The 17,585-nt window shown below is 34.5% G+C and overlaps 1 protein-coding gene across 1 annotated transcript in view; it reads right to left on the bottom strand.

Moving 5' to 3' along the window:
* Positions 1-17,585, bottom strand: part of LOC150094469 (propionyl-CoA carboxylase alpha chain, mitochondrial-like) — a 559,741-nt gene that overhangs the window by 350,584 nt on the left and 191,572 nt on the right. The window contains exons 8-9 of the mRNA XM_090412316.1: positions 9,101-9,179; positions 3,814-3,916 (exon numbers count right to left, since the gene is read on the bottom strand). Of these exons, the coding sequence (XP_090268442.1) occupies positions 3,814-3,916; positions 9,101-9,179 (182 nt within the window). The remainder of the gene's footprint in view (positions 1-3,813; positions 3,917-9,100; positions 9,180-17,585) is intronic.

The following is a 17,585-nucleotide window of genomic DNA, read 5'->3' as shown; positions in this document are numbered from 1 at the left end:
AACTCTGAAGAAAACATTGATTGATTCTGCCAGAGAGGCATGTGGTGAGGTTGTGTGCAAGGATAAAAAAATCAGAACTCTCTGGTGAACACAGAAAGTTAAAGAGGCAGTGAAGGAAAAGAAGAAAGCATATCAAAAGTTCCTGGCAAATAAGTCAGCTTTTACTCTAACAGAATACAGAGACAAATGTAAGAAAGCTAAAGTGTGTAAAACTAGCTAAACAAAAGTCGTGGGAGGACTTTGGCAAGAATATAGAAAATAAATATCAAGAAGGTGGCAAAATATTCTGGAGGTTGTTGAAGAAGCTTAGGAATGGAGGAAAGAGTGCTGTAAAAGGAGATAGAGATGATAAAGGTGACATGAAAACAGGAGAAAAAGATATCTCTGAAGTATGGAGTAATTACTTTGAAAAATTGCTAAATGAAACAAGCAGTGATAGCACAGTGGTAAAAAAAAAACAAAACAGGCATACAGTCAGGAATACATATCCATATTTGAAGTAGAAAAAGCCATCAAAGGCTTGAAATGTGGAAAGGCAGCAGGAGTAGATGATATTCGACCAGAAATGCTGAAGTATGGTGGTATAAAAGTCTTACAGTGGCTGCACTGCATAGTTCAGAAAGCCTGGACAGTGGGACGAATTCCCGATGATTGGAGTAGAGCTCTCATAGTACCCATATATAAAAAGGGAAATAAAACTGAATGTGAGAATTACAGAGGTATTTCCTTACTGAGTGTTCCTGGCAAGATCTATGCAAGTATACTTGAGAAACGGTAGAGAAGAATTGTGGAAGAAAAGCTTGGTGAAGAACAAGCTGGATTCAGGCCAAATAGAGGCTGTCAGGATCAGATCTTCACTTTACGACAAATAGTCGAGAAAGCATGGGAATATAACAGAGATCTGTATTTCAGTTTTTTCGATTTGGAAAAGGCATATGAAAGGTGCCAAGAGAGAAGCAATTCAATACGCTGCAGTTATATGGTGTCAATGGGGCATTATATCAAGCAATACTTAGTCTTTATTTGAGTTGTATGTCAGCAGTTAGAATTGTAGGAAGTACAGGAAGATGGTTTAATGTTAAATCTGGTGTGAGACAAGGATGTACATTATCCCCTCTGTTATTCATTATCTATATGGATCACATTATGAAGGAAAGTGGTGTTAAACCTGATATCAAAATTGGAGATGTTAATGTCAGCTCTTTGCTTTATGCAGATGATGTTATACTTCTAAATAAATCTGCTACAAGTCTGCAAGATTCTCTGACTAAATTGAATAGCTGTTGTAATAGATATGGTATGAAGGTCAGCAATAAAAAGACAAAGACAATGAAAATAGGCAGAATCATTGAAAATGTCAACTGTGTTGTGAATGGAGAACCTGTGGAACAAGTAAAACATTTCAGCTACTTAGGCACGATTTTTACTGAAGATGGTAAATTAAATATAGAAATAGAGAACAGAATCAGCAAAGCTGGTATGGTGGGAAGTCAATTGAATAAATTCATATGGAATAAGAGAGAAATTAGTCGGAACACTAAATTAGCTGTATACAAGACAGTGTTCAAACCAGTTTTAACTTATGAATCTGAGATCTGGGTTAGAAGTAAAACACTTGACCAAAGACTAGAGACCGCAGATATGAGAGTCCTGAGAAAGATTAGAGGCGTGAACAGATGGCATCAATGGCAATATCATATTAAAAATGAGGATATTAGGAAAGAACTTGACATTGTCATCATCCAGGAATGCGTTAGCAGAGCTAATCTCAAGTGGTATGGTCACTTAAATAGAATGGGAGAGGAAAGATTAGTAAAACAAGTGTTCTCTGCCAGGTTGGCAGGAAAACGACCCAGAGGAAGACCAAGATATAGGTGGATTGATACGGTACAAAGTGCCTTAGACGATAGAAATGTAAGATCTGATAATGTTGGAGTCTTGACAAGTAACAGACTGATTTGGAGGAAAATTGTAGATAGGAAGTTAGTAATGATGTAATTTTTTCATGTAGTACTGTCATATCCTGTACACCCCTTGAGGGTACATGGCAGGAATTTGATGATGATGTCTTCATGATGTGGCAGAGGAAGCAAGTAGGACAGTAGTTAGTGCAGACAGTAATGTCACCTTTGCCTTTTCAAATGGGTACTGTAGTGCTAGTATGCCAGTCAGATGAGATCTCGTTTTCCATGATGTATTTGTTGAACAGTCCTATCAAAAACTCCATCCCTGTGTCCTACTGTTTCCCAGACTTCTATGGGAATATTATCAAGCCTGATCACCTTGTGGTTTTTCATAGCACGGATGGCATTTGCAACCTTTGTGGGTGCGACAATTGATATGGCCTCAAGAACAGGGTCAGCAGTGGGAATTGGCGTATGTCAAAATAAAAAAAAAGAAATAAAAAAAAAAGAAAGAAAGAAAAAATCAGAAATGTATGACCAACAGAACACAAAATACAACTGAATGTCTATTTTTAAAAAAATTCCAATTTGGCAATATTTATGGCCCACCAATTAAACAATGGGAACAACTACTTAATCCATCTAAACCATAACTGTTATTTCTTACAAAATCCCAACTCACAGCTTCACAAACTCTGTTCATGAATCACATTCTATTTTAAAATGTAAATCAGTCAGAGTCTTTATGAATATTACTTGCATAGGAAGAGAGTGAAGAAGTGCAAAAAAGAAGGTAAAACACATCAATGATGGTGCTCAGAATGAAATCATAGTGAATAACAAATATGATAATAGGAGTGGGGTTAATTAATAATTTGCACATCATGCAGTAGCCGTTATTCATTTATTTATTTGTTTATTCAGCCTGTTTATGTAGCCTTTATTCATGCTATCTACTTTGCTAAATAATTCTCCATGGTTATAATCCATTTCCTCAACAACCAACTGCTTTATTAACCAGAAAAATGACTCTCCTAGTTTTTTTTTTTTTTTTTGTGGGGGGGAGGGTGAATCAGCCTCTTCTTTGTGTTCTATTTCCTTTTCCTCTCTTCTTCTAAAATTTTCTGTGCTTCTGACTCTATAAGGACTTCATTTGCAAACTTTTCTTCTCATAGTTTACCCCCAACGACTCTAAATCTTGCAGTACCATCTTATCACAAGCCTTGTAATGTTTTATTTTTGTTGAACCTTGTGAATGTATGAACATATATTATCAGTAGCTTCTTCCAAACACTATTCATGCACTCTGCTGTCAGCTCACTCTATGCAGCATCTACATTCTTTGTACAATTCAAGATATTACATTCCAAAGTCTTTAAGGGATTTTTCACCCTAAGTGGCAGCAATACCACCCTGGTCTATGGATTGCAGGAATGAGGTGATATTCAGTTAGCATGTTAATGGGATCTTAGTGATAAGGGGGGGGGGGGGGGCTGAAAGGCTCTGATAAACACCCTAAAACAAAAATGATATTAAAGCAAATGATATAACCACAAGAAAGAATGTACCTCGACACCCCTTTAACCCCAATGTTTCATCAAATTGTAATAATTTGTTCTTCTTCTTTTAGGATATATAAGAAAAACATGTCATGTACCTCAATGCCTTCATGGTGATTTTCACAACTTTTTAGCACACCTTTGTATAAGTATGATCAATTGTAAATTGCATATGTCATAAGTCAATATCTGACTGTATGTGATTTATTTGTATTGTAAAAAAAACATCCTCTCAAGTGCCAGCTGATAAAAGAATTTTGCTCAGTTTGTCATCAAACAAATAGAAACCAAATAAAGAGTTTTAAAAATAAATAAATATATAAATAGTAATTTTCACACAACATACAAACCTGAACTTCAATATGCCTTGGATTATCAATATACTTTTCTACTAATAATCTGTCATCACCAAAACTTGATGCTGCCTCTTGAGATGAAAATCGAAATCCCTCTCTGAAATATGTCAATGAACAAATATTGAATTTTTTTTTTTTTTTTTTTTTTTTTTTTTTTAGTGGAAGGAAATATTCTATACTAATAACTCTGAAAGACATTCTTATAGATAAACTTATACCAGGGGTGGCTACAATGTGGCTTGCAAGCCGCATGCAGCTTGCATCCACGCACATCATATGGCTCTTCATGATCTACCAGGAAAAATTAAAAAAAAAAAAGAGAAGAGAGAGAGAAAAACAGGGTTAATAAAAATTACTGCAATAAAAAAAGGTTTAATTTGAAACACATTAAATGACGTTTATTTGGAACAATTAGAATAATTTTAAAGTTGAAACACAATAATTTTAGTTACTTATTTACTAGTAGAAGACTAGTAAGCTACTTAAAATTAGGTGTGTAATTAGTCAAAGTAGTTCTTACAAGCTCGTTACAACCTCACCATGCTCACACTAACTACTTAAGTTAGTGTGAGCATGGTGAGGTTGTACCATTGCATTGGTCAAAGTACCATTGCATTGGTCAAAGGTTGCAGCTCTTCTAAGTTTTACCAGAATTATTTTAGTTCCAAAAGGAAGCGTAGTTGGCTACCTCTGGCTTACATGTTGGTTAGACATACTACTAATTTTTTAGGAAATGACAAAGTAACTTATTAATTATAAAAACTTTAATTAGTAACTACCTATATTTCGGTAATGTTACAATGCCACCTTCAGGGATCACAAAACAATGATATGTGCATGCAGGCACTCACACTAAACAAATGAGGCTGAAGAAAGGCAACTGAAGTCAGTCCTACAGTCCTAAAAGATGTTCCTTAGTGGGCTAAATTGGGTAGTTGGCTGTTGGGCTGATGATCTTAGAATGTAAGCTTCCTTGTGGCAGTCTCATGCACCCAAATTTGTTGAAGTTTGGAAATTTTCAGAGCTGAGGCTAATTCAAGGAATAATCTTTCATACTTGTACTTGCTACAGTATAATAAGGTGGCCTTCTTCCAGCGTATTCTGTGGTGGGTGTCCAATGCATGGTCAGCAAGTCCTGAGTGGCTGTATTGGTGGAACTGAAAGTGGTCCTTATGTTTGGATATCCTGATATTGGCTGTCCTGCCTGTTTGGTGATAGCAGGACAGTTTGCAACTGCAAATGACCTGGTATACTCCAGATAGGTCTAGGCAGTAGTTAAATTCTAAACGAATAACCTTGGGGCCTTAAAGTAAGGATCATAAATGTGAGGATATTGCTAATTGTCACAACATTTTTTTTAATTTTATTTATTTATTTATTCTTGTGGAGTTAAAGCCATCAGGTCTTCTCTTCCACACCACCAGAAACATTAAATACAAATACAAATGCAGATACAAAATGACAAATTAATATAATACTTCTAACATATTAAAAAGATAATTCAATTTAAGATAGACAAACATATGCGTTTACTCATATCTAGGGTTACCATATTCTAAAATGCCAAAATGCTGACACCCCATTGCCTGACCAACTCGTTCAGACACAAACATCTAACACAAAAATAAATACATATGTTTGAAATCTTTACCTTTGTAAAGATTTCAAACATATGTATTTATTTTTGTGTTAGATGTTTGTGGTCATTAATTAGATGTGATCAAAAATATGATCACATCTAATTAATGATCACAAAAATATGAGATTTTAAGTGTCATCATAAGTCTTATGAAACAAGAGTAGGCCTACATGAAAAAGAATTAGACTTATCATACTACATACATTACTTTGCAGCCCATGCATATTTTTCACTAGACCTAATTTTCTTTAGCAGTTCTTTGTTTCAACACAAATAGTCGAACATATTTTTACATGTAAAATGTCTGTAATTAAATTTAACTATAGCTAGTCCTTTCACAGATTCTATGGTAAGTCTATTTCTTTCCTGGGTCCACTGAGCTTGTATTAATGAAAAGAGTCTTTCAACAGTGGCATTGTGACATGGAAATGCAAACAGAAACTGAGCCATCTTTATAATTTCATTGTACTGTTCTTCACTCTTGCAGAATTCAATGTAGTCATACCGATTTTTCTGGCATGACGCTTCTTTTCCATCATATGAAGCAACAAATCTCTCCAAGTTGGAAAATTGGTCAAAATATTTGCTGTCAACTTGCACACCTCGCTCCATCAAGAAGTGTATACATTCTTCTACACTTTCCCAGGAGAGTTCTTTAAAACCTAGCCACTTAAAATAGGAAAATTCATTAAATTGTTGCATCCACATGTTCAAATAGTCTAAACACCCTATACAGAGTGTTTCCACATTACACCAAAACTTTTTTACCCCAGATTTGAAGTTGTCACTTTCCATTTTCTCCAACATGTCCTTTGCTTTCAATGGTATGAAATGTTCATTTTTCCTTTCCTGCAGAAGATCATGTAATGAAGATAGTATTTCCATTACATCAATAAGGGAATTGTCTTCTTTCTCTAGCCTGCTAATATGTGAATGGAACACATCAATTAGAGACTGCAAATGTCACAGATAGATTTCACTGAAAGGGTCTTCAAAAAAGTTCTTTATTACAGCTGGTGGTGTCTATTTTGATATAAAAAGAATGATTTAAGAGATGGATACATTTGAATTAGTCTTTGAACAGCAGGGTACAAGGATAGCCATCGTGTTTTACAGTGATTTAAAAGTTGCTGGTATTCTATATCCACAAACTCACAGAACTCCTTGAGAGACTCTACACGGATAGTGTATATTAAAAAGTAATTATATATTTTAACTATTAAAGTTTGTAGGTCAATGTCAAGCAGGTCTGTACTATGTTGGATGCAATTATTAATGATGTGTGCAGGGCATCCCACTGCATTGCACACATGGAATTGTAACTGTTGTGATGAACAACACTATGATATGCAAGGGCCCCTTCAGCAGCACTTACATTGTCTTCCAATTCTGAATTTGGCTTGATAAAATAATCACTTAATTTTCCTGTTGAACTCTGTCCCCTAACACACTTTAAATGCTTTTCTGTTTTTGCATGTAGTTCCAAGTCTCTTATCCCATGCTGTGCAACCGAAAGGTACGTATCAGAACTGTATACAATACATTCAGCCTCCCATTTCCATTTCAAAGAAAACTTTGAAACGGAAATTTTCCCTATGATTATCATTGAAAGAGCACTTTCTTTTAGCTTCAGACATCCTCCAGATAATCTGAAATAAATATAAGTAAGATGATATAAAATTATATTGTAATGTTTAGGTAGGCCTACATAACGGTTATGTAAACCTAAAACGTGGTATATATTTTAATTTTAATATAATTTGACAATTTAATATCTTACTTACTTAATAAGGTCATTAATACTAATTAAGAATGAACAAAACTAAGGCTGCGTCTTGATTTCCACTTCAAACACCACCACTATCATAGCACTAAGCACGCAGTAATGCCATTAACATGAGGCCAGCCCCGGCGAGAAAGAGCGAAAAGTTGTAAAAAAACGAGTGCAGATAACTAAAAGAGCAATTCGATTCGATAATTGATTCAATTGTTCTATAATATAACCAATCTCCTGCATTCTTGTTTTAGGCAATGTTACCAACACAGGAGAAACGCCTGGGGAAAAATCTAAAATGCTCCCACAGAAATGCGGACAAAATGGGGTTTTTTCGAAAATGTATGCAAATAGATATTTTCTGTATCAAAATGCGGACATGTCCACATAAATGCTGACATATGGTAACCCTATCATATCAGTAAATTAAATTTGAAATATAATTAGTGAAATGTACAAGAAAGTGCACAAAAACATCAGGATTTACCCTTAGTTAACAGTTGCAGAAGGTCTACAATAGTTTCCACAGGGCTTCCTTCGATTTGTCTGTCTCTGCATCAAGTCTCTTTTTACAATAAGCAAGGGCACTGTTTCTTCCTTGGGACACCAGCATTTAACATATGGAAGAGGAGCTCACTGAGAAATTGGTGGACCACAACTATTTACTGTCAGCAAAGATAAGACATTTTCAACCAAGAGCGCATTTCTTGTTGGTGTCGCACCCTGCATTGTTCACTGGTATTGTTTCAACACACTTCAGAAGTTCCTTTATGGCGTCTGACACATGCTTACCGCCACTGTGCTTAATCCCTATAAGACTGAATGACCTCATGATAACACAGAGAAAACAAATCACACAGATCTTGCAATTCTTGTTCACGGCAAAATCATCTGGCCAATACTCAGGTAAAACTACCCTCATTATTTCTGAGTACTTTGTGTCCTTATCTGCCATGCATCAACTTGTGATTATACTCTCATAAAATTGTCCTTTATTTACTTCCATTGTGTTTTTCCTACCCCAAAATACTTTGAAGGGAACTGCTTTGAACTGATTTGCTTGTATAGCTTTCTGAATCTCTGCATCACTTCAACCTTTGTATATCAGGTCTAGCTCCCACTGAAGAGAGGTCTAAACTGGTCTGGGTAGTGACTGCCTTTATTGCATAGCATCATACATCTCTGCAGGGGGATGTGCTTTGCATTAGGGGAAAAATACACAGAAAATGATCGGAGCTTAATCCACCTTTACCACAAGTTGCCTCAATCTTGCACTACATGCAGGCGCAAACTTGACATACTTGTCTGTTTGCTTACTTGGGAAATAGGATTAAAAACCAAGTTTATATAAAATTACTTGTATCTTGAATACATAATATAACCAAGTTAAAAATCTTTCAGCACAAAATGATGTATTATATGGATAAATGAGCTCTAGCCAGATGCAGCATACATGAAAAAAAATCAACCTCACATGAATGTTTTAAGTGCTCAATAATTATTCAAAATAATCAAATTGTTTTATTTTTAATCAAAATAGTATTATCAAAAAGCACCAGCATTTAATTCAACGATGAATCTATAATATTCATTAAACCAACTGTGATCACTTTTCTCCATCTGTTGTGAAACCACCATCTTGCTTACTGAAGACTTCAAGTGGCTTGGCAAACAGCCCATGTTTGGTCAGCAGCACAAGTGTTCCAGTGTATCTAAACACGATGCTAATACCAGTGAACTATAAATTACCATCTTTCATGAGCAGAATTCACATAAAAATTAATACCATCACAGGGAACGAGGAGGATAACAGATATATTGCTCTGCTGAATATTACAAACTGTTTAGTGCAAAATGAATTAACTTACAAAGCATCTTCATCACTCCATGCGATTCTCATACCCTTTCCACCACCTCCTGCAGAAGCTTTTATCATTACTGGATAACCTATAAAACAGTTTTCAAAAGCACTAATTATAATAATAATAATAATAATAGTAATAATATAATATTCATTATATTATAATAATATTAGTTTAACTTATATTCAAATTTAAACAAACAAATAAACAACAAATATATATATATATAATTTTTACCATATAAAATATATATCAAAAAATGAGAAACCCAATCATATGTGTAATGTTATACAGTATCATGGATTAGAACATGACAACTAACATACGAGGGTGTACAGTAGGCCCCCTGTATCAGTAGTTTCAGTATCAACGGTTTCACTTATCCGTGGTTCGAAAAAAGCTTGCGAAATAGTCAAGTGCTGCGCCGGTTGAAACATGCATACGTGGAAACTGAAACTTGTCAAAACACACTTGTTTTGCTAGGCGTGTGGACTTAAACGTGCATTTGTTCTTGTTTAGTTTTACTTGAATTGTTGAAGAAAGCAGTCAATTGTCTGTCATTGCAATTAAAAATTGCATTTAAATTCAAGCAAATAAACTGTGAAAAATTTAAAAATGACTTCAAAACCAAAGAGAAGACATGAAGTGCAAAGTATTAGTGAAAAATCAAAGATTATCAATATGACTGAAGTAGATAAAAAGCGAATTGCTACTGTTGCCAAGATCTATAATAAAAACAAATCTTCAATATGTGAAGTGTTGAAGAACAAAGAAAAAATTCATGCCAGTCTTTCGAATGCACCCAAATCTGCAAATGTTACAGGTACAGTGCATGATAAGGCATTACTCAAGGTAGAGAAAGCTCTGAATTTGTGGATGAAAGACATGACAAGAAAAAGGATTCCTACTGACGGTAGCACGTTATGACAAAATGCATTGATCCTATATGAAGACATGCGGCTGCAAGATGAAACAGAAGAGGAAAAAAAGAAGAAGAAAAGTCATTTACAGCAAGCAAGGGCTGGTTGCATAGATTCAAAACCAGGTTTAATCTAAAAAAACATAAAAAATATGGGAGAATCTGCATCAGCTGATGAGAAAGTTGCTGCATTGTTCCCAGCAAAATTTTAAAAAATTATTGAGAGAAAGGAAATTGAGAGAAAGAAAAATCCTAAGCAAGTTTTTAATTGTGATGAAACAGGCTTCATTTGGGAGAAAATGCCCCAAAGCACCTACATCCATAAAACTGTGAAGCAAGCACCAGGCTTTAAAGCATTTAAGGACAGACTGATGCTAGTACTTTGTGGCAACACAGCTGGTCATATAATTAAAAAAAAAACCTGGTCTTGTTTACCGAGCACAGAATCCACATGCCCTTAAAAACAAAAGTTGTCTGCCTGTTTTTTAGCAATAAAATCCAAAAGAGTGGGTTACGGCCGTGTTATTTATGGAATGGTTCCATCGATGTTTTATTCCAGAGGTGAAAAAATACTTGGAGAGGGAAGGATTACCATTTAAAGTTTTATTGATAATAGGCAACACTCCAGGGCACCCTGATCAAGGCGTCATTAGATGCTTCAAAATCTCATATGCTCGGCAGGTTTTCGATATGATTCATGCAATGGTTGAGGATTCTGCTGATGTTGGAGTCCTGGAATGCTGGAAATCATTCACAATTACAGATGCAATTGTATTCATCAAGGGAGCAATGGACGAATCGAAACCAGAAATGGTTAATGTATGCTGGAAGAATTTGTCGAGTGATGCCGTTAATAATTCCCAAGATGCCCCTGATATTAACTCACAGACAACAATGGTAATTAACACAGCACAGACAATAATAGGTGGAGAGAGATTTGACAATATGACAGAAGAAGAATTGAAGGGGGGGGGGCTAGTACAAATATAATATTTAGATAAAATTCATGTAAAAGGTTCCATGATGAGGGAGAAACTCTCACTAATTCACAGGAATTAAAAATAGTTTTCTAACAACGAAAATGAAACAAATTTCTTTGTAAATCCCTTCTAGGATTAGCAACTTAGCTTTCCAATATATTCAAAGATTAGTTCCAAAATAAGAAGTTATCTCACTGTAATTCAAAATCAGACATTCTTTTCAAAACAAGTATCTTTCCTTAACCAGAAGAAACAACGAAAATTAAACAAATTTCTTTGTAAATCCTTTCTAGGATTAGCAACTTAGCTTTCCAATATATTCAAAAATCATTTCCAAAATAAGAAGTTATCTCACTGTAATTCAAAATCAGACATTCTTTTCACGACAAATATCTTTCCTTAACCAGAAGAAAGAAATTTTCTTGTCCTACCTCAATAGACTTCAGTGTAAGCACTTATAATTTATACCAAAAAAATTACCTGCTTTAGAAAATTATCCATGAGGAAAAACAGAATAAACTTTTAGCTTTACAGTTATCTAAACCATCTTTTCCTTACTAGTGAAAACAGTTCCTTTCTTCTGTGGGCAGTTTCCTTTTCTCTAGTATTAGATGAAAACACAACTTTCTGTCCTGAAGGAAATGAATGGGTCTACCTATAAATTCATCTGTTCACTGGAACAAATACAAGGTTAAATAAACATACACCAAAACTAGTACTGGAATTGCTCTTTTCAAATTTGTGCGTATCCACTTAAAAAAACATTAGAGGTCTTCTTCTACATTTTTATCTTCTAGTGGTCATTCCCATTTGAAAGAATGAAACACCTTCAGATAAATCTGTACATCTCCAAACCTGTTCAATCAACCTTTTACTCCCTCTCTAAACAGTATCCATATTCCCATTCCAATCTCAACAAGAATGAAACTAAAACAACTCAGCACATGTTGCCATCAGTTTTGCTCTTCTCCAATGTCTATATATGTGAATACCAGATTCAAACTGTCAATTAAGCTCAATAGCACTCTTCTTGTATGAATAGGATGAAACAATATGTAAACTAAATGTTCAGGTAGGAAAATAGTTTTTGCTATACCATTCAAGTCTATATAAATCAAGAATGACAACTTCTTGATATCTGTTGAAAGAAAATGAGTGCAGTTCTTGAACTTGAAAATCTGTCAACTCCATGCATTGTATCCTTCACTTTACAAAACTTTACACTTTACACATTACAAAATCCCAACAAAGTTTAGTGATATTTTATAACAAACTAAAGTTGCAAACTATTTTAATAACAACCATAGCATTTTATAAATGACTAAACATATTTTTTATTCTATTTGTGGAGACAAAGACAAGTGAATTTATTTAAATACTGAATGAAATTTTGGAATAGAATGAAGTGGGGTGGGTCTCAAATCTCATTCTCTTTCCAATTTTTGTATTCATAAAAATGCTTAATACAATGTCACTCAATTTATTTAAAAAAAAGATATATAATAAAATTAAAAAATAGATAAATTTTAAAAAATATATTAAAAAATATGAAAATAGTATATGAATGAAATTTATCAGAAAATTCGCAATAAGCATCAGCAAGACCTGGTGAACAGAAAATGATATAGTTACAGGGATAGAATGTAAATGGAAATGTATTTTCAAGGAAGATAGAGGGGACAAAAGATGGGGTACTGCTGATGATAGCTGAAGAACTGCATGGGGATTCAATTATTAAAAATGTAGTTAATGAGAAAGTGCATAAGGTTTGCTTTCAAGTGGATAGATTGGACAGAGTGAGAAGTACTGGATATGAAGAGTAATCAAGCAAAAGAGCTGGTATTGGTAGTAGGCACAAAAGAACTGGGTGGTAACAAGGAGACTGTAAAGACAGATATCAGGAGTTTGCTACAAGAAAGTAAAATATAACAGTGTGGTGGGATGAATTTGAGGGGCAGATTGAGCTGTATAAAAGAGATGGGCTACATACATTTAAATGGATTTGGTGCATGTCAGGTGGAGAAACTGCTAATGCAAGAGAGTAATATTGAAGTGAATGGAAGACCTGAGAATGATAAAGGTAATGTGGAAGAGAAGTAGGGTAGGAGAGCAGTATGGGTAAAAAGAATGAGAGAAAAGTAACAAAAGACAAACAAGGGGAAGGGGAGGGGACAAGAAAACACTGTGTGAGAAGAGTGGATGGTGGATACAGGAATCGATGTGTATGTATCAAAAAGGACTGAAGTGACCAGGGATGTGGGGAGAAAAAACAGGTCTAAGAGGTGCAAGATCAGTGATGATTAAGAGGAGTAGCCAAGAGAAGTATGGGGTCATTACAGAACCAGAAATAAGCTAGTATGCAAGTTTAAAAATGGTAGACATATTCAGAATAAAGGAAATGAAACTATACTCTATTTCCTTTATTTCAAATACTGTGGTTGACAGCAGAGGAGTTGTGCCCATTGAAGGTGGAGATGCAAAAGGCAAATAATAACAGTGATTCTGAAGCCTTCCTCTTTCCAAGTTGTTCTTCCACTATTTCTCAACCTCTTTTCAAGTATGCTTGCATAAATCTCACCTGGAACACTTAGTAGAGAAATTCCTCTGTAATTCTCAGATTCTCAGAATAAATTCAGATTTATTCACTATTTTATTCCCTATTTTATAGGGAATAAATCTGAATACTATAAGATACTATAAGATACTATGAGAACTCTGCTCCAATCATTGGGAATTTGACTTTCTGACCAGGCCCTCTAAATTATGCAATGCAGCCACTGCAAAACTTTTATACCTCCATACTTAAGTATTTTTCATCAAATATCATATATTGCAGATGCCTTTCCACATTTCAAGTTTTTGACAGCTTTTTCTACCTCGAGTATTGATATGTACTCCTCTTTTCATTCCTCTTGAAAATTTTCTAGTATGATTCTGTCACTGCTTGGTTTGTTTATCAATCTTTCAAAGTAAGTACTAAACTGGATATTCTTATCCTAGAGCTGGGGTGACATGCAAGCTCTAGTATATCTTTATCCTAGAGCTTATATGTCACCTTTATCATTTTTGATTCTTTTTACAGTGCTCTTTCCTCCATTTCTAAGCTTTTTCAGTAGCCTCAAGCATTTTTCCACCTTCCTGATATTTTCTATAGTCTTACCAATGTATGAAATATATATATATATATATATATTAAATGCACCTTATCAGCTGTATGATACCACAACACACCAATTGCTTTTTGAATCAGTGTCTCATTTACCTTATGAAATAAGGTGCTGATAAAGAGATTAGAAGCATTGCTAATACAAAACAACCTAGATTTGATACAACTGTATTTGTCATTTTTAAATTTCTGATGACTGTCATTGACTTCATTTTGCATGACAGCACATCCCAAGGATTAACCAATAATAAATGACATCATTTATGACATAAATGACAACCATAGGTTGCCAAACTTTTTCGGGCTACCGCCCACTTTGCAAGACATAAATTTTTTAATGCCACGCCCCCCCATTATAACAGTTTGAATACAACCATATTTCAAATATTTGAGACTGAATAAAACCATATTTCAAATACTCAATACTGTACTGTCGACATTTCTTCTCATATTCAGAAATACTGAAGTAATAAATTTTGCAAAAATATTCACAAAATAAAAGATTTAATTTACACTTTGTATGACTCCACTTATCTATCACACTTTTGACTGATGATTGTTGGCAAAGCACATAAAAAATAATGAAACATTCCTAAATGACTGGTATTTATAGATTTGAAATCTAGCCCGAATCGACTTGCATGCATTGACTTGTTTGCAATAACATCGTACTCGTGCATTGAACAAGTCACTGTAAGCACCCACATTCCTGTCAAAACATGCTCAATTGAGTGAATTATCTACGTAATAGTTGACCAACATACTACTAGTTAAGACTTGTCTGCTGCATGGATACACAAAAGCTTGTATGGCACGATCAATTTTTACAATAGCAAAAAATGAATAAAACTTTTAAGTACATAAAAAATAGAAGTTAAAATATCCTGTGTGACATGTTCAATTTTTTATTTTGCACGCAAGCACATTTTGTTTGTCCGACCACAACATTGTCTGAATAATTATAAATAATAATTAATAAATAAAATAATTACACAAGATATAAACAACAAACCTACAAAACATAACCACAGAAAACAGTATAATAAGTTTTGAATAATATTTGCTTTGTTTTTTCCCTCTAGTTAGCAATATAAGTTAGTACTAACTAGGCTAACTAAAATTTATGATTTTATTTCTTTCTTGCCATTATTATTTTTACTCGTAATATTAAATTATATAAAATTGGGATTATTTTTGTACAAATCAATTAGAAAAGTGGTTTTATATATTTTATATATATTTTAAAATGAAATATAATGAATATATTTGCTACTGTAAACATAATCTATTATACACACATATATACATGCTCTATTTTCTCATTGGCATCTATTTCTATCGGACATGGTAAATTTTCAAATGATTAAATAATTAAAATAGAAAATTGATAAAAAAATTGATCGTGTAAGATGGGTATAAGATGAAGTAAAATTTAATATTTAAATTTTAAATGATTGCTCAGGGGTGCTTTAGGGTCAAAGCTATATAACTGAGAGGAGACCTCCACATAGCCTTTAAAGGAATGCGGAGAACCGACCAGGGCTTCTGACCTAATATCAAATCCTCACCTTCTCATGGTGCACCCTGTTGGGTATCTACTTTGATACTGAACAAACGAGGATGGGATTTAGCTGACCAAATTGTATTCTTATTGGTTAAACTAAAATAAAAAATGATGGTACAACATGACAAAATTTCATGCCGGCTGGGGCCCCCGTTGTTTTCGCCAGGAATCCGGGGTTAACAGAGAAAAGTCAGCTACCGGAACAAATCTGAAAACAAACCCCAACTCAACATCACCAGAGTTAAAGATCGGTACTATCAATGTAAGAAGCCTGAATGGCAAAGAAATGGAGCTAGCCGAGGAATTAGATAAGTACCAGATCAACATAATAGGGGTAACTGAAACAAAAAAGACCAAAACTGGTGAACTCATTCTGAGCAATAAATACAAAATTTTATATTCAGGCAATGACAATCAAGGAAAAGAAGGAGTAGCCATAGTATTCAACACAAATTACAAGGCTAATCTTCTTGAATGGCAGTCAGTCTCAAGTAGAGTAATGTGGGCAAATATGAGAATGGGGAACTGGACAATGAGACTTATTTGTGCCTATGGTCCCACAGAAGGTTCTACTAAGGTAGAAGTGGAGGAATTTTTTGACGCTTTAGAAAAAGCAACTGACACAATGAAAAAGGAAAAGTTGGTCGTTGTTGGGGATCTAAATAGCAGAGTAGGAAATAATTGTGAGACATACAAAAATATTTTGGGAAAATTTGGAGAAAAGAGCAAAGCTAATAATAATGCAAATATCTGTTGGATTTCTGCTCAGGACATGGACTGGTTATTACTAACACCATGTTCCAACATAAAAATGTGCACAAATTCACATGGAGAGAAAAGGCTAGGAATAAGAAAAGTCTCATTGACTATGTTATTATTGATAGTGATGTTTTCTCCCTGGTGCAGGACACCATAGTGTACAGAGGATTTGAAATTGGAAGTGATCACTATTTAGTCATGAGTAGGACAAAATTGAATTTCATATTGAAAAGAATAACATGTAAGAAAGTTTTAAAGCGAATAAAAGTTGAGCAGCTCTCAGATGTGAACTGTAGACTAAAATACATAAAGATTATTGAAAAGAAAATGAAAGAGTTTGAGAACAGGAATCAAACCTTCGAGATTCAGTGGCAAACTCTGAAGAAAACATTGATTGATTCTGCCAGAGAGGCATGTGGTGAGGTTGTGTGCAAGGATAAAAAAATCAGAACTCCCTGGTGTACACAGGAAGTTAAAGAGGCAGTGAAGGAAAAGAAGTAAGCATATCAAAAGTTCCTGTCATATAAGTCAGCTTTTACTCTTACAGTATACAGAGACAAATGTAAGAAAGCTAAACAGTGTGTAAAACTAGGTAAACAAAAGTCATGGGAGGACTTTGGCAAGAATATAGAAAATAAATATCAAGAAGGTGGCAAAATATTCTGGAGGTTGTTGAAGAAGCTTAGGAACGGAGGAAAGAGTGCTGTAAAAGGAATTAGAGATGATAAAGTACATTATCCCCTCTGACATGAAAACGGGAGAAAAATATATCCTTGAAGTATGGAGTGATAACTTTGGAAAACTGCTGAATGAAACAAGCAGTGATGACAGCACAGTGATAAAAAACATTGACCAGGCATGCAGTCAGGAATACATATCCATACTTGAAGTAGAAAAAGCCATCAAAGGCTTGAAATGTGGAAAGGCAGCAGGAGTAGATGATATTTGACCAGAAATGCTGAAGTATGGTGGTATAAGAGTCTTACAGTGGCTGCACTGCATAGTTCAGAAAGCCTGGACAGAGGGACGAATTCCCGATGATTGGAGTAGAGCTCTCATAGTACCCATATATAAAAAGGGAAATAAAACTGCATGTAAGAATT

Source organism: Typopeltis vanoorti, chromosome 22 (assembly GCF_054136105.1).
Source record: "Typopeltis vanoorti isolate ZY-2024b chromosome 22, IOZ_Tvanoo_1.0, whole genome shotgun sequence".
NCBI classification, from domain to species: Eukaryota; Metazoa; Arthropoda; class Arachnida; order Uropygi; family Thelyphonidae; genus Typopeltis; species Typopeltis vanoorti.
Note: the sequence above shows the minus strand (reverse complement) of the source record. Positions and strands in the feature narration are given on the sequence as shown.